This window comes from Euprymna scolopes, chromosome 15 (assembly GCF_053919585.1).
Source record: "Euprymna scolopes isolate OS-2025 chromosome 15, ASM5391958v1, whole genome shotgun sequence".
Lineage (NCBI taxonomy): Eukaryota > Metazoa > Mollusca > Cephalopoda > Sepiida > Sepiolidae > Euprymna > Euprymna scolopes.
This window is the reverse complement of record NC_136496.1, coordinates 31,704,936-31,727,079: the sequence shown is the minus strand read 5'-3', so window position 1 is coordinate 31,727,079 and position 22,144 is coordinate 31,704,936. Positions and strand designations below refer to the sequence as shown.

Below are 22,144 nucleotides of genomic sequence, written 5' to 3'. Positions count from 1 at the left end.
TATAGGATATTCAGACATATGGAAAACTTTTTAATCGGTTTTCACCTGAATAAAAAAAAACGACCTGCTAAGGGATCAAAATTGAAAACTTGGTACATGGCGATCATCAGATTTTTATCAGTTTGTTAACTGTTTCATGACTGTGCATGCGCGAATCGTTCATATTACAGTTTAATCATAGTAAGAATAAGTTCATTTGAAATCACTATTTAAAGTTCGTGTCAAGCGTATATACATTTTATTGGGACACCCTATATATATATATATATATATATATATATATATATATATATTCAAATACTGCATTAACGTTTTTATTTCTCAAACACTGTAAAGAAGTTGAGGACATATTTTTCCCTTCCACAATTTATAATTAAAATATGCCATGATATATCTTTCTTTTTGATCTCTTCGTCTTACTAGATTAAAAGACAAGAATTCATCTAGTCTGGTGGAGTATCCAGCTTCGTGTGCTATTTGAGGTAACATCACTTGGAGAAGGTGCACCATTCCTCGTAAAAGCTAATGTAAGTTGGTCCTACCGAGATCTTATTTAGGCAGTGAATACGATGTGATTTTAAATATTTTGTCAAGGTTTACTTCTAGGGAAAATTATCTTCATGCCAGATTGTCCTAACAAACCCATGTACCGAGAGATCTTAGACACTCGAATATAGTGTCTAGTGGGTATTCAAGATCTCTTCAGTAGGGATTCATGTTCTCCTCAGCAAGCATTTAATTCTCTCAATTTACCTGAATATGTTCTTTTGTGTTTTAACGTATTTTAAAGCGTTTTTTTTTTTTTTTTTTTTTACAACAGGCCGCCTTTGAAACGAACCAAAATTAGCTGTAAATTAACTGAACAGAGTGAACAGGTGGTTTGTTTTGAACCAAACCCCGTACTAAAATATAAGGGGCATTCCAAAAGTAATGCCTCGTATTTTTATTCCGCCCAAATGGATCGGAGGGATTGCAAATCGCATTATTATGATAACTGAACATGCTTTCATGACTTGAAAGTTTCCTGTCTCTATTGCCGATATTGACAGTGTGAAGCTCTAAGAAAGCAACCCCTGTCATGGACGTGCGTCAGAAGCAGAGGTTCGTCATTGAATTCCTGGCAAAAGTGCATTGGGAATGGCGGTGATTATGTACAAAAGGCCACTTGTTTTAATCGCACTACTCCCGTCTTTAACGTTCTAGTTTTTTTAGCTAACAAAATAGGAAGCCTTATTTTGGAACGACCCTCATATATTAGAACACACGCACACACAAACACTATCCAAGTGGGTAGAAGAGTAACTTATCTTGCCTTTGGTAACATTTATTTGTTCATATTCCTTTTTTGCTGTATTAATGACAGGTATACATACTCGAAAAATGTTTAGCGATTCCCTTAACAACACCGGGTATTACAGTTCTGAATATTTTGGATGATTTTTTTGTCTCTTCTCAATGCAGACTAGATAAGTGAAAATGATATTAGGATAAAGTTAGAATCGAACTCTGTAGGCAAGTACTAAAAGATAATGGATAATTTGCATTCTAGGAATGCAGTCGATTATTAATCCTTTTAGAAAAAAATAACTAAATATTATTTATGTCTAAAAAAACCTATTGTCCGTTCTTTTAGAATAACTGGATGTTAAATATGTCAGTTAAAAGAATGGACAATGCGAGTTTTTAAATGAAAAAGAAGTTAGATATCGAACACTTAAAACTGGAAATTCTTTGTTTGCCAAAAGTGTGTTTGAGCGAACATATGTAGAAAACGTGATATAGTCACGTTGGTTGACAGTAAGTCTCTGACGTCATAAACAAAAGAATTTCTCAATATATTGAATCGAAGAGTACAAAGTTAGGGAGAATTAGAGATCAGAGAAGATCACAATCACACAGTGATAGACAATTGGAGACTGGGAGCCTCTTAGAGAAGAAGGGTAGAAGAGAGAGCATGTAGTTATACAAGTTTGAATTTCTGACGTCATAAACAAAGAAGGTTCTCAATATATTGAGATAGAGAGTCACACTCACAGCCAGAGAGACAGGGGGTCAGAGAGTGAAGCTGGTGCGCTTAGAGGCGAAGTGTAGAAGAGTAGACAATGTAATTGAAGAGGCTTGAATTCCTGACACCATCAATCGGCCGACAGATGAATAAAGAAACCACCATTTATATTTTGTAACTGTTGTCTTCGTGTCGTCATTCCTTACGACCGAAAAGGTAAATATGTTTTGTCATCATCTTAAATGACCTTTGAATAACTCCCTCCTCAAGTAATGTGTCCCCCTCCCCCTGTGTTAACAAGAACTGTATAAATGTTTCAGCTCCGTAATATAATACGATAAAAGAATTATCATCCAAGTTGGTTGTAAATGTCTCTCTCAGTATTGGCATCATCTCTGTTATCATCCCCGTTACATGCGTCTGCGATATGAATCTCGTCATCTTTCAATATGTACCTGCTACACAATAATATCCGCTAGTTTTAAATGAAGTTAAAAAAAAAGAAAGAAAACAGCAAGAAGGTTGCATACTTGATGAATGAAGGGAAATCCTCGCTTTGCGTATCACAGCCAGGCCATTTACAAAGACCATGTCGGTATAGCGGGTGGGTCATATTTGATGATTCCTGTTCCTGTTTGATACTGAGGCTTGGTTGAGGTAATAAACCGCCACCAAGTCCACCTGTGGAATAAAAAAAAATACACAAAGGTTTACGTAGGTAAGTTGGTTGCGCCATTTTTCTTTTTGAGAGAAAAGCAATTAATTATAATAATAAAAAAATACAGTTCATAAACACTCGAAATAAAAATTTAATTTAAAAAAAAGCACAGAGGGTAACATAGTTAAGTTGGTTTCGTCGTTTTGTTTTGTTTTTTTGTTGCTGTTTTTTTGTTTTTTATTTTTTCTATTTTTTTTTTTATTATTTTTTTAATTTATTTTTTTTGTGAATGTGGGTGGGGGATAATTAAAATAAGAATTTCTTTGAAAGTAAAAAAAAAAAAAAAAAGAAAGAAAAGACAAATAAACCTGAAATTTGATTTACGTATCCGTCATGGTACGAAATTTTCATATTCCAAAAAATAACGTAAATTGATCAAGTACTTTTTTTTTTCGCTCAGTTGGTTTCGTCATTTTTCCCTTTTTTTTTTTTTTGAAAGAAAAACATTTTTCCACTGACCGAGGACAGAAAAGATGAAGCGTAATATCAGAACAGATACTACACTTTGTTCCTAGCCAACAGCCCAGTAATATTACTACATGTCTTACGTTGTGGATAGTCACTTCAACAATCGATATCAACGAATGTTGTGTGAACAGTTAATATTATAAACTAATTTCAGCTTCTAAAATACACATGAACTGTTTTTGCCGCCATTTTAAAATGTGAGACGCCTTTTAATCTCATCGAAGTCGTTTATATTTCTTATTTTTAACAGCCAATCGAGTTTTCTCAGAATGAAAAAAAAAACAAAATTGTGCATTTGTTGCAAAGAGAATGGGATATTTTTTTAATTGCATTTGTTTTTAAACAAAAGGCCAGACGTTTTAGGCAGAAAAAATGTGGCGTTAAAATAATTTTCTTGTGGGTAAAAAGAGACGGAATTTACTTCGTTAGAAAATTGAAAAGATCGCAAAAATATAAGCGGGGAGGATGGAAAAGGGGATAAAAATTGGACCACAATATGAAAAGTAGATTTTATACGGAATAGAAGAGCGAGGAGTTGAGAAATGGAGAAAGTGATGTGCAAGCAGTAAGGGGGAATAGAAAAATTATAAATATATATATATATATATACATATACATATATATATATATATATATATTGAGAGAGAGAGAGAGGTAGGTTATATATATATATATATATATATATATATATATATATATATATATATATATATATATATACATACATACAGGGGGACAGAATATATAGAGAGAGGAGGGACATTAGGAAAGGGGTGTAAAAATATAGAGAAGGATAGGAAAGCAGAGAAGAGAAAGGGAGATAATATATAAGGAAGGAAAAGGGAGAGAGGCGTGAGAATAAACGATGTGTATAGACGAGAGAGAGAGCGAAGGATCTATAGAGAAGGGGAAGTAGGGAAAGAGAGAGGATAAAGCAGAAGAGAGATAAAGAAAGAAGATGAGGAAAGAACAGGAAAGAGAATGAGTAAAGGATGTATAAAGCGATAGAACGGAGGATAAAGGGCATATAAAAGAAAAGGTAGAGAAGAGAGATAGTGGGAAAGAAGAGAAAGGAAGAGGTAAAGGAGATATGGAAATGAGGAAAAGCAAAGAAGAAAGGAAGAAACAAAGGGAGTATGTGCTGGGAAATAAGAAAGGAAGGCGTAGAGACAAAAAAAAGAGGAAGCTGGGGAGGGGTGAAAGAATAGCGAAAACAAAAAAAAATAAACAAAAAAAAACGAAGTTATAATAGTAGATCAGAGAATGGGAGACAGGTGAGATAAAAAAAAAAAAAAGAAACCGAAGGTTTATAATGAGAGAGAGAGAGAGAGAGAGAGAGAGAGAGAGAGAGAGAGAGAGAGAGAGAGAGAGAGAGAGAGAGAGAAGGATGCATTAAGTAAATATGAAAAGAAAAAAGAAAAAAAAAAGAAATTAAAGAAAATAAATAATAAATAGTAAATAATAAATTTACAAAAAAATAAATAAATAAAATTAAGTGAATACCGAAACTCAGGATTGAAACTAGGACCGGTAAATCTCCAGCTGAATACTCAACAGAGTAAGCTATTGTAAATGAATGTATCTCTCATAATGCTAAGCATATACATATTTGTACTGGCGTAGAAACTGAGAGCTGCTGCTATTTAGGTCATTACTAGGGCTATGACAAGAGAATATCCTTATCATTGTTTGCACTCTCGAGTATATATCCAACACAGTGAATCAATTGTCATAGTTCTAGTCATTAATAACTCATTATTGAAAAGTGCCCATTTAAATAATCTGCCAAGATGCATAAAATATTTTTTAAAAGAAACTGAATCGATTTTTTGTTTGTTTTTTAGCTGTTGTTAAAACATAGCACGAATAGTAGTTCGAATAATCCCAATAATTCAAGAAATTGGCCAATTAGAATGAAATATTTATTTTGTAGGGGGGAAAAAGCGATTCACCAGAAAAATTTGAGAACCAGACTTATTATTTAATTATTTATTTATTGCGGACAATCATCCTCATCTATTCCTCTGGCCTTCGTCAGGTGGTAACCACGAAAGGACAGGACATCCGAATCTCCTAACTGCATCCACAGCAATTACTGCCTTCCATAATTGCCGTTGTCTCACCACGTTTTGGCCAAGTAAGCCCCTGGCCGGCTTTGATGAGAATAATAGTTCACAATAAATAAAATTAATAAATAAAACTCATCTCAATAATAAATTCCAATTAAATAATATATACCATTCGGTACGGACCCGACCATGGAAGATCAGATAATAAATAAACGTGAATTTATAAGACTAAAAAAGTTCAACCTTGATCGCTCTTCGGGGCCCGTGGCGCAGTGGATAGAGACGTTGAATCTCTATGGTTCCAGGTGAAAATTGCCTGAGGATAGCGGTTTCAATCCGACCCAAAGCCGCCAAGAGGCTTACTTGGCCAAAACGTGGTGAGATGACAACAACTATGGAAGGCAGTAATTGCTGAGAATGCAGTTAGGAGATTCAGAGTTCCTATCCCGTCGTGGTTACCACCTGAGAAAGGCCAGAGGAATAGTTGGCCGAAACGTTGTGAAACAACTAATAAAAAGATGAGGATAACAGTCCACAATAAATGAATCAATAAATAATACTCATCTCAATAATGAATTCCAATTAAATAATATATACAGACTTGTTTTATTATATAGATCAATATTAATTGAATGATAATTATATAGTGAACACATTTAATCAATCGGAATAAAGTATGGATCTTGTAGAAAAAAAAAACGATTATTTAGAAAAATTTGAGAAGCAGACTTATTTTACTTTACTATATAGATCAATATTGATTGAATGAGAAATGTAAAGAACAATTGTGATCGATCAGAATAAACTATTGATTTTGTAGAAAAAATGCCATTAAACAGAAGCATTTGAGAAACAGACTTACTTTACTTTATTATACAGATCATTATTAACTGAATGATAATTATATAGAAAAATTTTCTGATTGACCTAATGTAAAATGAGAGGAAATGCAATGAAACTCTTCGAAATAAATTTTTATTTTGAACTAGCAGGACCCGTATACCGGCATTGCCTAGTAGAAGTATTCCCACCCTCGTAAAAAAAACAACAAAAAAACAACAAAAAAAAAAAAAATTAAACTACGGTTGTTAGTGAGAGCCACTGCCGGCCCAGTAAAATAGCGGGTACTAGCGCTCGTGGCCAAAATGAATGTACCGTGCCGAAGTAACAACGTTAGTATTTATAAACTCATTTTTAACATGAAGGTTTGATTATTTGATGTGATTGCTCAGTGCTTTCACCTAACGTGTTAAATAAAGTTGGTTGGTGTGGCCTATTAGATAGCAAGTATTACCGTCCGCCTGTAATCTATAATGAAAATAAAAGAACGAACTAAAAATTAATTATAACCTAGTGCATTTATTGCGGAGGGAACATTGTGTCACGAGGAAAAGAAACAACCAAAAAAAAAAAAAAGCACTGCATCGGACCTGAACAATGATGCTCGTAGTCTTTAATTTTTTTCCTTTTTACTTTGTCGTAATTTTTTCCGACAGTTTAAAAAAGGAATTTAAGGTAATATTTTTAATGACTTTAATAGTCGAGGAGCAATCTGTAATCATAACGTTCTAATAAATGGAACACACAGCTTTTTTTGCCCCATCAGTTGTTAATGCTGTCCCTAGCCGTTAAATGTTTCTCTTTTCTGTTGGTAAGATGCATACACTTTTTTCCTAGGTATTTTATTAATGTGAAAGCTACGCGTGTAATCTAAGATAAGCATCGTAGAAATTTGCGAACAATTGAAAAGGAAAAATCTAAATGCTAGTGGCAGCCTTAACAACGGGAGCGGTCAAAAAGTGAGTTTTCACTGTAGTAGAACGTTGTAATTTCAAATTTAAGCCTCTAAGCGTCAATAATCGTCTGAAAATTTTACGAATAAGTGAAAATAATAATTTAAAAAAAAGTAAATGGTAGGGCAGCATTGTTCATCTCCACCAATTCTTTTTAAACTGAAAAGATGAAATCTAAAGACTAGGATCAGCATTGTTCGAGTCCGCCAAACCATGTTAGGGGGCCCTGTCGGTGGAGCATAAGAATACGCCGACTGCCTCCCTGCAGAGGGTAAAAGTCCCTCAATGGGGGTCCTGGATATGACCTTAAACCATATCCAGTGGTGAGGCCCCAGCTTGTGGGCTTTGGGGAATGTAGAGCCACCCTTCAATTACCATTGCTCCCAGGTCCACTCTGACCCGGAGTGGTAGTACCTGTTAGGGTCCCAACTATGGGTTAAATAGAAACTGACGTGAAAACAACAAATATATTCTATTAAAAAAAATTTCTTCAAAATATTTGGATTCGGCATTAAATAACCCAAAAAGGGTTGATATGCCGTAAAACAAAAACAACCAACCAACCAACCATGTTAGGGTGTACCTGAACAATTAGACCCCACCCCTCTATTACCAAAATTGACCTTGTCTTTTTTCAACTATTTGTGCGGATTATTATCGATTGGACCCTCGGCTACCAGGAAAGGCTGTACATTTAAAGATTTGGGAAGGGGGTTTCCGTTTCACATGCAACCTTATAGTAAATATGAAATAAAGCTATATATTTAAAGATTTGGAAGGGGGAATTTTTGTGTCAATGTTCTTTTATAATATAGTAGCTAAGTGTCTTAGCGATATTAATCTGCAGAGTTAGTTGAAAAAAAAGGCCAAAAAGCAAAAATATGTAAGAGAGGTGGCCAATTGTTAGGGTGCACCTATGTTTGTATTACGAATGTGCTATAAAAAAAAAGAAAAGAAAACGAACGGATGGGATGTCCGTGGTGCAAAGTGCTTTCAATGGGATAAAAACACGAGCGAAAGGTTTAAATTGAGGGAAGCTGTTTTGTTGTGGTTTTCGACGACGACGAAGGAAAGTGTTAGAGTTAATAGTGTTAATTTTATTAATTTATTTTTATTTGCTTTGGGTGGGATTGAAACCGCTATCTTCAGACAATGTTCATCTGGAACTGTAGAGATTCAACGTCTCTATCAACTGCACCACGGGCCCCGAAGGGCGATCAAGGTTGGATTCTTTGATCTTATAAATCCACGTTTATTTATTATCTGATCTTCCATAGTCGGGTCCGTACCGATTGGTATATATATATATACATTATTCCTTAATTAGAATTCATTTTTGAGATGAGCATTATATATTAATTTATTTTTATTTCGGACTATTAGTCTCATCTTTATTAGTTGATGGTGAGACGACAACAACTACGGATGGCAGTGATGGCTGAGACTGCAGTTAGGAGATTCGAAGTTCCTATCCGTCCTGGTTACCACCTGACGAAGGCCAGAGGAATAGTTGGCCGAAACGTTGTGAATAAACAAACCAATAAAAGATGAAAAAACAACAACTAATAAAGATGAGACTAATAGTCCGAAATAAAATAAATTGATAAAATTAATATATAATGCTCATCTCAAAAATGAATTCCAGTTAAGGAATAATATATATATAGTTAATAGTGTGTCTTAAAGGTTCTAAAAGAAAGCATAGTGTCAAAATTTGCGAAAGACAGCAAGTGAACTGGTTAGTGAATGTTCGTTTAATGATTTCCTCTCTCATGTATTTTTTTACTTACATGACTGAAATGACCGGTGCATTAAATGAACTTGATACCGGGCGAAATAATGTCTCTTAGTGGCGTCATATTTTAATGTTAGTAACCGTTTGTTTATAAAGTGAAGAACTGGATTTCGGAATATGAGAACTATCAACGCTCAGCCAATCAGAATGGACGGACTTTGGCGAAGGAGGCTTTATTTTTATGAATCAGAAATTGGAAAAGATTATGTTAGATCTCTGTATGTATGAGCCAATTACGGTCGGTGTAATCACAGAATCTGTGGAACGTTTAGAATTCCTCCCGTGACTACTGGTAGCAGTGAGAGGACTAAGTATTTGGAGAGAAAAATAGAGATTCCTTCCTCTAATGATTGCGATGATATTGCTCGTAAGATGTAATGTAGTATTTTATTATGACGTCTGAATGTGTCTGAAATGGTCTTCGAAAGCTACATAAGATAGTGGATATTAGCCTAGCTGTATTGAATTTGGATGTGGTATCTGTTGTTGCAAACCTACGATACTTTTATCTAGAGGGAAATTCCTACGACTACTTTATTAATACAGAGAAAGATTACAATTTTATCCATATTCCGCAATTCTCACTTTAAATGAGTTTGTTTACGCGTGGCTCACTTTTTATATTGCCGGCTAACGCGGTCAGAAATTAGAATTTTTAATCAGATGTTTCAAGCAAGACTTATTCTTTTTTTTTTTTTTTTTTTTTCAACACAATGGATCTTTTAAATTAAATAATAAAGCTCTATTCTACCCAGGGAGGGGGTGCACCTTATGCTAATCAAATGCTATCTTAGGAAAGAAAGTCTATTATATACTAGCAGGGAGACCCGACGTTGCCCGGGATTAAATGATAATCAACGAATGTTTCACATTCCCATATTTTTGTCATCAAAACCGGTGAAACAACCAATTTTTAAATTAAATGGATTGATTGGAGCCCCATTGGGGTGCACTGGGAGGAATCCCCGTAGTGACGTATAATCTACATTGCACTGTGGAGAACCTACTGTTTATTTTATAAAGTTATATATTATGGCAGTATAGCTTAGTTTCCTAGAAGTACATCCACTGAGTCAACATGTGTCTACCAAAAAGCGCTCAGTGAGTTAACAGCAGGTATATTTAATTTATTTATACAAACATTGATAGCTACATATGTGCATACATGTTTTTGTAATCACCCGTTATTGGGAAGATTACGTCTTCAGGCCAAGAATTATATATATATATATATATATATAACGGCTAGAATTTAAATTTAAAATAATAAAAGTCAGGTATCATGATTGAATTGTGCTCTAAACAGAAACATTAATTTCGAACGCGCCTCTGTCACATCAAAGAACCTACTGCTGATTTTATATGTAGGGCTTTTTTGCTTATGCGGTAATAAAACCTCAAATGCACGTGCGTAGTTAGACTGTGTGAGGTATTAACTTTAGTCAAAATCACCTGTTCCTTCTTTTATCCAGTTTCTTTTTTTTTTTCGCTTATCGATACTTATCGAAGAAATTCCGATACAAAACTTATCAAAGAACATCGCCAGATACATAAAGTACGGTGGCATGAAATTTCATAAAAATCGTCTCAGGCGTTATAGAGTCTATAAGGAACGAACGTACACACACACACACACACACACACACACACACACACACACACACACACAGAGTTCCTTTTATGTAACAGTAGAGATAGTTCATTTATAAAGCCCCTTTAAGAAATTAAGTTGAGCTCTCCTCAGTGAATTAAAAAAAAAAAAGCAGTCAACTTTAGCGCACTCACATCATTCCGACTTCCTGTCATTGAATACTCTCACTGGCCGTTTACTATGAATGCCCACCAACATGACATTTATAGGTAATTCCATTTTTATGTTAATTACCGTTCAGGTGAAATGCTAGACTACCAAGCCAAGGACGGTTCTTGGTTTGTATCTTAATGTATAGATTCAAATCTCTCGACCAGCAGTAAATATCACTTCCTACACTGGTCATTGCGCAAGCATAATATTTATTTTTAAAAATATTATATAAATCCTATTTAAGAAAATAAACTTAAGCTCCCCTTCCGATTTCCAACCTTTTAAAATATTTTTTTTAAATATCATAGTCACACACACGTCTTCGTTAAGACATGCATCTAAAAAAAGTAAAACTCGGATATAAAAACCTGAAGTATACTGTCTGGTCGGTTCGTGGTATTCCGTTGCACCGACTGAGATTAGCAGTTGTTTCTAAATGTGCGGATGGTTCTACATAAGCCCTCACCACTATAAACAAATCATCTGGGTGAATTTCAGGAGAATTAATTGTCATGTGAACCTCGCACGGGACATCGAAATCAACGGGGCGAATATATATATATCGCCCCGTTGATTTCGGTGTATGAGGTTCACACGACAATTAATTCGTCGTCGTCGTCGTCGTCGTCATCGTGTGTATATATATATCAATCACCCAATCAGCAGTAATTATTACTTCCTTCTCTGATGATTACATAAGCCTGGAAAACTAATGTCTGTACGTATGTATATTGTTAATATTTATTAAAAAATATATTTTAATTCTGAAGCCCCTTTAAGAAATTAAAGTTCAGCCCTATTAAGGAAATTAAGAAAAAGCGGTCAACTTCAATAAAAACACACCATTTTGACTTTCTGTCGTTGAATACTGTCTAACTGTCAACTGTGAACATCTACGAAAATGACATTCATAGGTACTTAATTTCCTTCCATTCATGTGTTATTTGTCGGTGGGTTGGAGGAAAGATGTTATCCTACAAAGTCAATGCTGTCTGAGTTTGAATCTCCTGACCAACAGTAATTATCACTTTCTCAGTAATGATTGTATAAGCATGAAATTATATATATATATAAGTGAACGTGTCTGTGTCTGTCTGTGTGTCTGTGTACATTTCCCCACGCAATAACTCTGTCAATTTTAAGTCTACAGACTCGAAATTTGTTATACAGGGTACTGAGATTTGGGAAAATCTATGTGATCGGTTTTCGGCCAGAAACTTGACTGTTAAGGGGTCAAAGTTCAACGATTTGACCTTTGAGAACTCTACTAAAAGCTCTGACAATTTTGGGTTTAAACACTTGAAACTTTAGATATAGGTTCCTTGGACATGGATCTAACTTAATAACTTGATTTGAGCCCAAAACAATAAATTTTAAGGGGCCATAATAGGGGTCAAAGTTAAAAAAATTGACCGCTTTTTCTTTTTTTTTTTTTTTTTGCTCAACATACACCTCCAAATACCCGGGAAACGCTGAGCCGAAATGCTAGAATATATATATAATACAAGTCTATATTCCAGATTTCAAGATGTTACCCATTTACCGTTTATTCCATTAAGTACGTTGAAATAGGTCAAATAGGATTAAATATTTCTCTCTATATATATATACACTCCTATAATTTTGTTTATTTGTTTTGTGTGTGTGTGTACACAAAATAAATAACACATACGCTATCCTATTAATATATAGATACTTATATATTGCGTTTTAGTATTTTTGAATACGTATTATATATATATATATATATATATATATATATATATATATATATATATATATATATATATATACGCTACGAACTTTGAAAACTGACCTTTTAAACCTGACATATGATATAGGACAAGGAGAAAGAAGCAACCTTAGTAAAGTTAGTGTCCCCAATGATGCTGACTTAAACAGAGCTCAGAGGTAAAAGATAAAGAAATAATAAGATCTTATGTACGACATAGAAAGAAACTGGAATCTTAGGAAGATCTCCATCATTGCAGTAATTATAGAAGCAATCGCACCCATGAAAAAAAAATTCCAAAATTACCTGGCACATATACCCAGTTAACCAAGTGCAAGAGAGATTCAAACAATTGCACTTAAAGGGACGGTTGGAATGTTAAAGAGATTTCTTGGTTGGAATGTGTGATATAGCGGACGAATGTCTGGCATCCGGTAGGATGCCCCATCCCCAGCTTCGACCAAAGGATAAGAATTTTTTTTTTTTAAGTCATGGTTTGTGTGCATGTATATATGCATGCACACACTTATATAGATATGTATCTGTCTATAATGGTATATATGTATCTGACAGGCGTGCAGAGGGAAGCCATATGCAATAATAAAGCTGTTTCTACCCCGTCAACACACAGCCCACCTCTCCAGCAGGGTGCCATCTATCGGTGGTGTTTGTAAATAATTAAAACGAGCGGAAGTGAAAGGTTTGTCAGTGCATCTTTTTTTTTTTTTTTTTTTTTTTTTTTTCAGGTTTGATTCCCTCTTTGTCTCCTCAGTATTTTTTGTGGACCCATGAGAAGGGCACGAACGAAAGGGTCCCAAACTGGATGGGGAGGGGAGGGTCGTGGGAAATGATGAGAGAGAGAGAAAGACCAGAGAAAGGGAGGGGAAGCAAAATAAATAAATAAATAAATAAAATAAGAGAGAGAGAGAGAGAGGGGGGGAAGGGGAGATAGAAAAGGAAGAGACTATTGGGGAAATAGGGGAGGAAGAGGCTATTGGATAAATGGGGAAAATGAAGAGACTCTTGGGGAAGGAGGAGATAGAAAAGGGAGAGATTATGGTGGAAGGGAGAGGTAGAAGAGGAAGAGATTATTGTGGAAGGAGGAGGTAGGAAAAAAGATTATTGTGACAGAGGGAGGTAGAAAAAGAGAATATTCTAGAAAGGGGAGGTAGAAAAGAGAAATTATTGTGGAAAAGGGAGGTAGAAAAAAAAAGAAGTTCTTGAGGAAAGGGAAAATAAAAAAAGAAGAGACGCTTGGGGAAAGAAAAGTAGGAAAATGAGAGACTGTTAGGGAAGCGGGGAGTAGAAAAAGGATAGATTTCTGGGGAAAGACTGAAGAAAGAACTATAATAAAAAATAGACTGGGGGGGGGCAGAGAAAAGAAATAGAAACCTGGAAACTTGAAAATATGTGAAAAAGAAGGATAATAGAGAACGGGGAAAAGGGACTTTATAAGTACTTGGCTTATTTACTAGAAATCAAAGTGTAGTATATGTTTTGCTACTATATTTTACCTTTTCTGTCCTTAGTCAGTGAAGGAGAAATCCTTCCAGAAGCAACAAAAAACGAACGAAAATGAAAGGAAAGTAAAATTTTTGTTCCAATCCAAACTGTCCATTTTCGGGAAGCTGAATTTTTTTCGCATTAAACACCGGTCTTTTATCTAACTTTATCCTTCTGGTGAGGCACGTAAATAATAGGAACATAGGGGAAAAAAGACGACGAGAACATAGAATTAACAAGTGAAGTATGCATGGTCCCCTGTGAGTGCACAGTGAACGAGGCGTAAAAAAATGACTAAGTTCAGCATTTGCCCCTCTCCCACCACCACCATTTAGCTCCAGAAGTCCCCAGAGGATGTCAAATCCTGGTGAAAATGAACTAACGGTGCAGTTTTAGGCCTTAACATATGTAAATTAGAGTTCTGCACCATGCAAAAAATGAAATTACTAAGTCCATCATTTGCTACCCCTCCCCCATTTAGCCCCAAAAGTACCCAAAGCCTTAACATATTTAAATTTGAGTTCATCACCATGCAAAACTGCTAAATAGACATACACAGAAAAATTTTGGACAAATATGGTAAAATAGTCCCCAAAATGGAGTGTTTTTATGAGCCATAAAAGAGCAAGAGTTATCGCGAATTATAGACACACAAAATTATATAGAAATCAGTTAATTACAACTCTCCAGAAAGTTTTATAAAAATTCAAACCATCAATTTTTTTTTTAATAAGGTGTAAATTTTAGCCATTTTAAACCGGAAGGCACCGCTGGTGGGAGGGAGGAGTAACCTAAGTTTTCCAGGAAAATCCGTTCGGATACTGTTTTACTCATATCATGTTTGTGCAAAATTTCAAAAAAAATCCAAAGTGTAGTTATTGAGAAAAGTGCGGACAGACGAACGGGCAAGGTCGAATTTACAGGTAGGTCAACGTTTTCGTGAGGGGACCAACAAAAAAAGAAAGAAAATGAAATGAAAGTGAAGAGGAGAAACGAAAGGGGTAAATAGTGATTGAGGAAGAGGGTGAAGAGTGTATAAGAGAGAGAGAGAGAACCCAAACTGAGCAAATCTTACAAATGCTACGAAACAGAAAATTACAACATTCATCGGATATAAATTACTATAAAAAAAAATGTAAAAGAAAAAAAGATGATGCGCATCTAAGTAACCACGCTATTTTTTTTTAAATAGAATTTTCAAATTTAAATTCAATTTTTACGATATTTTTGTTTATTAAATTGGTAAGTGAAAGTAAAGAATAGTTACAAAACACTTTCCCCTCCCCATGTTAAGAATAAATTTCCAAATAAGATTTTGCAAGCTCCATGATTTACATTTAACAACTAATTTTTTTTTTTTATTATTCTTCCAAAATTTATCAAAAGTCGTCTGCTAATTCTGTGGCTTCTCGTTGGCTAATCACGTTCGCTGTTGCTTTCTGATTGGCTGATCAATTTGACCAGCGCTCGCCATAATCCAGCGGTTTACGTCAGGTTCCGGGCAAATCCGAGCGGACACTTACATTCGTTCGATTCAGAAAATGCACTTTTACCAAAAAATGAAAAGGGAGGGCGTAGTGACTTCAAAATATATGAGAAGGGAAAGAAAAGCGAGAGGAAGAACGGGAGTGAATAAAGAGAAAATTGAAGAGCGAAATAATGGGGGGGATAGATAAACTGAGGTAGGGGAGAAGGAATGAAATAAATAAGAGAAATTTGGGTGGGGGGAAACAAAACCGGAAGAAGAAAGAAAGAGAGATGGTACAAGAAGATGAGAAAGAGGAGGGAAAGAAAAGAGAAAGAGGGATAAAGAGGGAGAGAAAGAAGGAGAGGGAGTAAAATAGATAAGCGAAAAAGTGAGGGGAAAAAATAACCAGAGAAAGAGAGGAGGAGTAAGATAGAATGATAGAAAAAAGAATGAGATATAAAAATATGATGTGAGGAAAAGGAGGCGAGTGAAAGAGAAAAAAAGAGATGGAGGTACGAGAAAGAAAAATGAAAAAAGAACGAGATAGGGGATTGGGGACAAGAAGAAAAATAAAGAGAAAGAAAAAGAAGAAAGTATAAGAGAGAGAAGGGGGTATATAGCTACGGAGAAAGAAGGAGAGAGGGAAACAGATTAAAGAAAGAGGAAGGGAGATAGATATAAAGCGTGGAAGGATAGGGGAAAATATGAGAAAGGAGGACGGAAAAGGATGAAGCAAAGGGAATAAAAAGGAAGATGGTGAGAAAACGAACGAAAAAAAGGGGAGGAAGGAGAAAGAGAAAAAGAGATAGCAATGACAGGGAGAAATGAGGGATGGGAAAAAGGAAGAAGAATATAGATAAGGAAAAAAAAAGAATCGAAGGATATGGAGGAAAGCGAGAGTAGGGGGGGTAACTAAGAGAAAGAGTGGAGGAGGAAAACGAGAGATAGAGCGTGGGGAAGGGGAGGCGAAATATAAGAGAGGGGGTTTGGAAAAAGAATAAAACATAGAAAGAAGGAGAAGGGATAAAAAGAAAGACAGAGGGTGGAAGGGGGGAGGAGGGGGGACCCTTAATAATTTAACATTTGGACATAGAGTATCTTGTTTTTATATTCCCAACAAGAAACAAGCTTTGGTTGATTTATTTAGAAAATATTATTCCTGCACCAGTACCAACCCCCAAACATGTACCTTGCCGTCACCCACTCTCCATATATTTCCCACTGTCACTTTGTAGCTGTTTTTCTACCTTCCCCAATTTAGGGAGCAAACTGTCAAAATTATTAATTGGCAAAAAAAAAAGGAAGATTTCTCCTTCAGCCCCCCCACCCCAAAATAAATAAATAAATACAATAAAATAAATAAAATAAAAAATACCCTAGGTAAAAAAAAAAAAAAATTGGGAATGGAGAGGGATCAAGGGAGGGTTGACAGAAATCATAAAAAGGGGGTCCATCTTGACATGTTTTCTTCGCGTACAGGTCATAGCCCAAGCAAACAAACGGGTACACACCAAAAAGTGTTGAGATAGAGCAAGGGATCTGCAGGTCGGATGTGGGAAGCGAAGGGTGACGAGGAGGAGGGGAAGGAGGGGGAGCGGCAGCAGTAGCAGCAGCAGCAGCAGCAGCAATAATAATATTAATAATGTTAATAATCAGTGTTCCCAGTAGCAATAGGGTTTCAGAATTCTTTAAAACGTTTTTAATAGCTTCCGTCGACACAACGAAAGCCAAGATTAGTTCTGCTAAAAAGAAAGCGCCGCCAGAAAAAAATTATAAAGTAAACCAGTTTATTTATTATTTCTTGCCAGTTAATTAATTACAAAAACCCTCTGAAAGTTTTTTTTTGGGGGGGGGGGGTTAAAAAGGGGGGGGGGGACAATCACCCCTACAAAAAATTTAAAAAAGAAAAGATAGTGTGGGAAATTTACAAGCAAAACATTTCTGGCAAAGCTTCAATAAGTTTTATATCACTCGTATTGATCGGACTATTGCTCTCATCTTGAGTGTTATTTGTGCAATATTTCGGTCGGATTGTCCTTCAGCCGTCTTCGGTTTACAAATAACAACCAATATGCCTGAAGACGGCCGAAGGAACGTTGCACAAATAACACTCAACATGAGAACAATAATCCGATCAATACAAGTAATATAAAGAATCAGCTTTCTTCTAAAAAAATTCAGAACTAGAATAGGTTTCGTTTATACTGATCGAGGATACGTCTATGGCAATCAGTCCGACAATCTAGATAAGTTTCAAGTAGGTGATGATCTTGCACCTATCGAGATGAGATATGATTCTGTTCAGCTATAGAAAGTCTACTCTCCCAGGCTTTACCTTCTCACTTTAAGAAGAGTGTTAGTTTATTACGAAAGCCGATGGGATTACTCAAGCATTTTTTTGTTTGTTTTTTGCCAAGGTGGACACATCTGTTTTGTCCTGGATTTTAAATCTACATCTTCCGACTTTGTGTTACATCTTCCGGTGGTACCCCAAGCAGTTAGCAATGAATACACTCCAAATAAGGGAAGCAAGGATGCACCTCCTAGGACTACCCAGGACACTACCTCAGCCTGATAAATAGAAGGCTATCGAAATAGTCCAGTTTCTGTCAGACTGATTGCTGAGAACAGACCCTAAACCATAGGCTGTACAAAAAAGTCTGGAAACTTATTGAAGGCACCTCATAAACTGGCCAAACTGCAAGTTCGTCCAATGCAGTGCTTTCAAGTATGCTCATCCAAGCTCACTTCATCCAGAAGTTTCAATCACTTGTATAGCATCCATGAATACTCAGGCAGCGACCATTGCTGTCACCTGAAGACCTCTCAACCAATTCTGTACCCAGATCAATTAATTTTGCGTAATTTTCGATTTTTGAGTTGTTAATAAAATATATAAAACGTTTTGTCCATATTGGGGCTTCTTGATTTGTAAAATCAGGCGCCATTTTGAATATATGAGATATATATGTCAGAAGACATTGATAAAAAAAATGTGAATGAGACTTTTAAAGTACAAAAAATTTTAGACATGCAAATAGAAAAGTAATTTTTGTTGCCTTTGATAACAGTTATTTGGTGACTTTCTGTTTTTTGTCACGTCTTTTTTTTTCTCTGTGAGAAACGACCATGTTGTAGTGAGTTGGGAAGCAACCGCGTGATATTATATGTCGTCCCCATCGAGGATCATCATAACCAGGTACCGTGAATGTGAGTAGCAACACAAGCATCTCAACAAATTGATTGAGCGACACAGACATGCACTGGGCGCTGAACATTCAACAAGCCAGGCCTCTATTCATTATTTTAAATCCTCTCATAATATTCATCATCATTCAACTGAGAAATCAATCGGTCTCATTAGCCCTCATCTTTGATAAATGGTGACCCATTAGTAAAGTTAATAAATTAGATGTCTGAAGATTTATGTATTCTAATTCTTTCAAAATCCACTTGATGCAGTCTTGTTTCTGAAGCTTATTTTACAGGTTCATATTGCAGTCTGTAATCAAGTTGTTGACATGATGGTAGTCGTTCATACAGGATTAGTATATTCGAGTGGCTTTTAGCCTTGAATAACGATCACTCATTTGCATTAAAATATCCTTTCATAATATTCGTCATTCAACCGGCAATCTATCAGTCTTATTCAGTTTTATCTTCGAGTGGCTTTTAGCCTTGATGGGTGGTGACCTATTTGCATGAAAATATCCTTTCATAATATTATTTATCATTCAACTGCCAATCTGCCGGTCTTATTAAGTTTTATCTTCGAGTGGCTTTTAGCCTTGATGGGTGGTGACCTATTTGCATGAAAATATCCTTTCATAATATTATTTATCATTCAACTGCCAATCTGCCGGTCTTATTAAGTTTTATCTTCGAGTGGCTTTTAGCCTTGATGGGTGGTGACCTATTTGCATGAAAATATCCTTTCATAATATTATTTATCATTCAACAGCCAATCTGCCGGTCTTATTAAGTTTTAACTTCGAGTGGCTTTTAGCCTTGATAACGGTTACTTATTAAAGAATTTTATAAATAAGTTACATGGCTACGATTTACGTGTTCTCATTCTTCAAAGTTCAGTTTGATACCGGCTTCCATTTCTAAAGTCTATTTTATACGGTCAAATTGAAATTGTGTTGGCGGTGCGTGTGCGAGGGAGCGGTAAGCAGGTCCATTAAAGTGATGGTAGTAATTAGTACAGGGTTTTTTTTGGGGGGGGGGGTACGAAAACTACTGTCCCAGACATTTATATATCATCTAGTTAGAATAATTATAAAGATTAATTGAACATTCATAAACCACCAAGAACATTAACCTGCCACGATTAGTCACGTTTGCTAGGATTGTAAATAAACAAGAAACATGCAATCATTCAAATATGGACAGCTCTAAATATCAGCTGGTGCCACTTGTAGAAATTTCACGGTTAATTAAAGAAAATAGGTTTTTATTTTGTTAGTTTATGTTTTATGCAGAAAAGAACATCCTGTCAACATTTCTTTTTTTTAACTCAAAATGTTGAAGAGCTATGAAGACGTGAAAGGGGCGACTTTTTGTGTCCCAAAATTTAACTTCCTACATAGTCACCAGCATTCTCAATGCTAACGATGAACAATGGCTGTGCATGTGCATCCAGGGCACACTTTGTTATATAAAGGTCGCTCCAAAAGTAAAGTCGGTCCTCGATATGACCTTAAACTATATCCGATGGTGAGGCCCCAGCTTATGGACTTTGGGGAGTGTGGAGCCACCCCTTAATTGCCATTGCTTCCAGGTCCATTCTGACCTGGAGTGATAGTACCTGTTAGGGTCCCAACTATGGGTTAAATAGAAATTATTTTGAAAACAAAAAACAAATATTCTATTAAAAACTTTTTCTTCCAAATCACTGGATTCGACATTAAATGACCTAAAAAGGGTTGATATGCCGTAAAACAAAAACAACCAACCAACCAAAAGTAAAGTCTCCAATATTTTTTAACTCAAAAAGTTGAAGAGCTACGAAGACAGGAATGCGACCATAAAAACGACCGACCTTTTGTGCCCTAGAATTTTTTTTTTTTTTACCTAGTCACCACCATTCTCAATGCACTTTTGCCAGGAATTCAATGACGAATTTCTGCTTCTGACGCACGTCCATGAAAGTGGTTGCTTTCTTAGAGTCTCATACCGTCAAAATCTGCAGCAGAGAGAAGAAACTTTCAAGTCATGAATGCATAAGTGCAGTCATCATAACAATGCAATTTGCAAAGCTCTCTAATCCATTCGTAACAGAAGTGTCAACTGTCACCTAAGAGGTTAAGTTCCAATCCTGGCTTGAAGTAGTTGCTAGTCTAGCTAGACTGAAGAGCTGTGATACAGCAAAACTGTCTGTGGATAACTATAAATGCTCCCTATCTCGGGTTGAGCATACTGAGGAGTGAAATAACAAACTAGCGTATAATGCAATGCTCTTTAGCAAACAAATTGGAGCTTAGACGTTTGGCCATACTTTAATCATTGTAATTTTACATACCAACATTACAGGCTTGTTCAGTCTTTGACAGACTATGGATACCCAAGAAGGGGTTTATGCACGGTAAATTTTTGTGGTAGGAAGTGCGCAATCGCCAATCATACCTCTCCTAAGTCGACATTGTTAAATACCAGTGGCAAGTGAAGTGTATGTACAGGACGACTGGAAACAAATTGCTGATGCAATTCTGTATCTATATAAGAGCCAGGTACGTCCAAGGATGGAGTACTGTTGCCACATCTGGGCAGGAGCTGCTAAAAAGAACTTGTCCTGCCTTGGGAGAGTTCAAAATAGACTTCGTAGCCTCGTAGGAGATGTCCTTTTCTCTTCCCTGCAACCTCTATCTCACAGAAGAGATATTGCGAGTTTGTCTCTGCTGTATCGTTATTTTCATGGAATGTGTCCGACTGAGCTTCAGTCTATGGTCCCCCCTCACCAAACTTTCACAAGAAACACTCGTTTAGCTGAAAACACTATTAATAATTCCCCCACTCTTTATCTGTGCCTAAACCTAAACGTAGATTCCATGAACAAAGCTTCTTTCTTAGAACTGCACGCCTGTGGAATTGTCTTCCGTTTTCCTGCTTTCCCGCTGACTACAATATGGTTGTCTTCAAGTCTAATGTAAACAAGTTCTTGATTAGCCGTTCCACTTGTTAACAAATTTACCGAATTTCACTTTACTAACGATTACTATATTGTCCAATTTCTGCTGTACACTCTTTAACCCTTATCCTCGAGTGGCCTCTTGGCCTTGATAAGTGGTGATGCCTATGTAAAAAAAAAAAAAAACAAATGCCGGGATAAGCGGAACGCACATACAGCGCCTAGAATTCCAAAATGGTCACTCATCTGGTACTAACCAGGTTCAACGTTGCTTAACTTCGGTGAGCAGACGAGAACCAATGTGTCAACGTGATTATGCCGAATATCATACGTACCAACATTAACAGCAGCCAAAATAGCATAACGATTAGAAGTGCTGACAGTCGCCTAAGTGGTTCAGTTTTAATCTTGGCTTCTGATGGTTGCTAGTCTAACCGCACTGAAAAGATGTAATACAGTGAAACAGCCTCTTCATGGATGACTATATATGTGTGTGTGTGTGTAGTGAATAAATGACAAAAGTCTATATACCAAAGTTCATGATGTTGACCATCTTATTATTTATTCCTTTAATTCAGTTTACATTTACAATTCTTGACAGTATCTGTTTTGTAGCGCAAAATCAATCACTTAGTTATTGTATCAATCAGTGAATCCAT

At 35.9% G+C, this 22,144-nt stretch overlaps 1 protein-coding gene across 14 annotated transcripts in view; it reads right to left on the bottom strand.

The window, feature by feature from the left end:
• The window catches only part of LOC145293758 (forkhead box protein P1-like), a 971,902-nt gene that overhangs the window by 183,813 nt on the left and 765,945 nt on the right, over window positions 1-22,144 (bottom strand). For all 14 annotated transcript variants that reach the window (XM_080140253.1, XM_080140252.1, XM_080140255.1 and 11 more), the window contains one exon: window positions 2,536-2,686. In XM_080140253.1, the coding sequence (XP_079996379.1) occupies window positions 2,536-2,686 (151 nt within the window). The remainder of the gene's footprint in view (window positions 1-2,535; window positions 2,687-22,144) is intronic.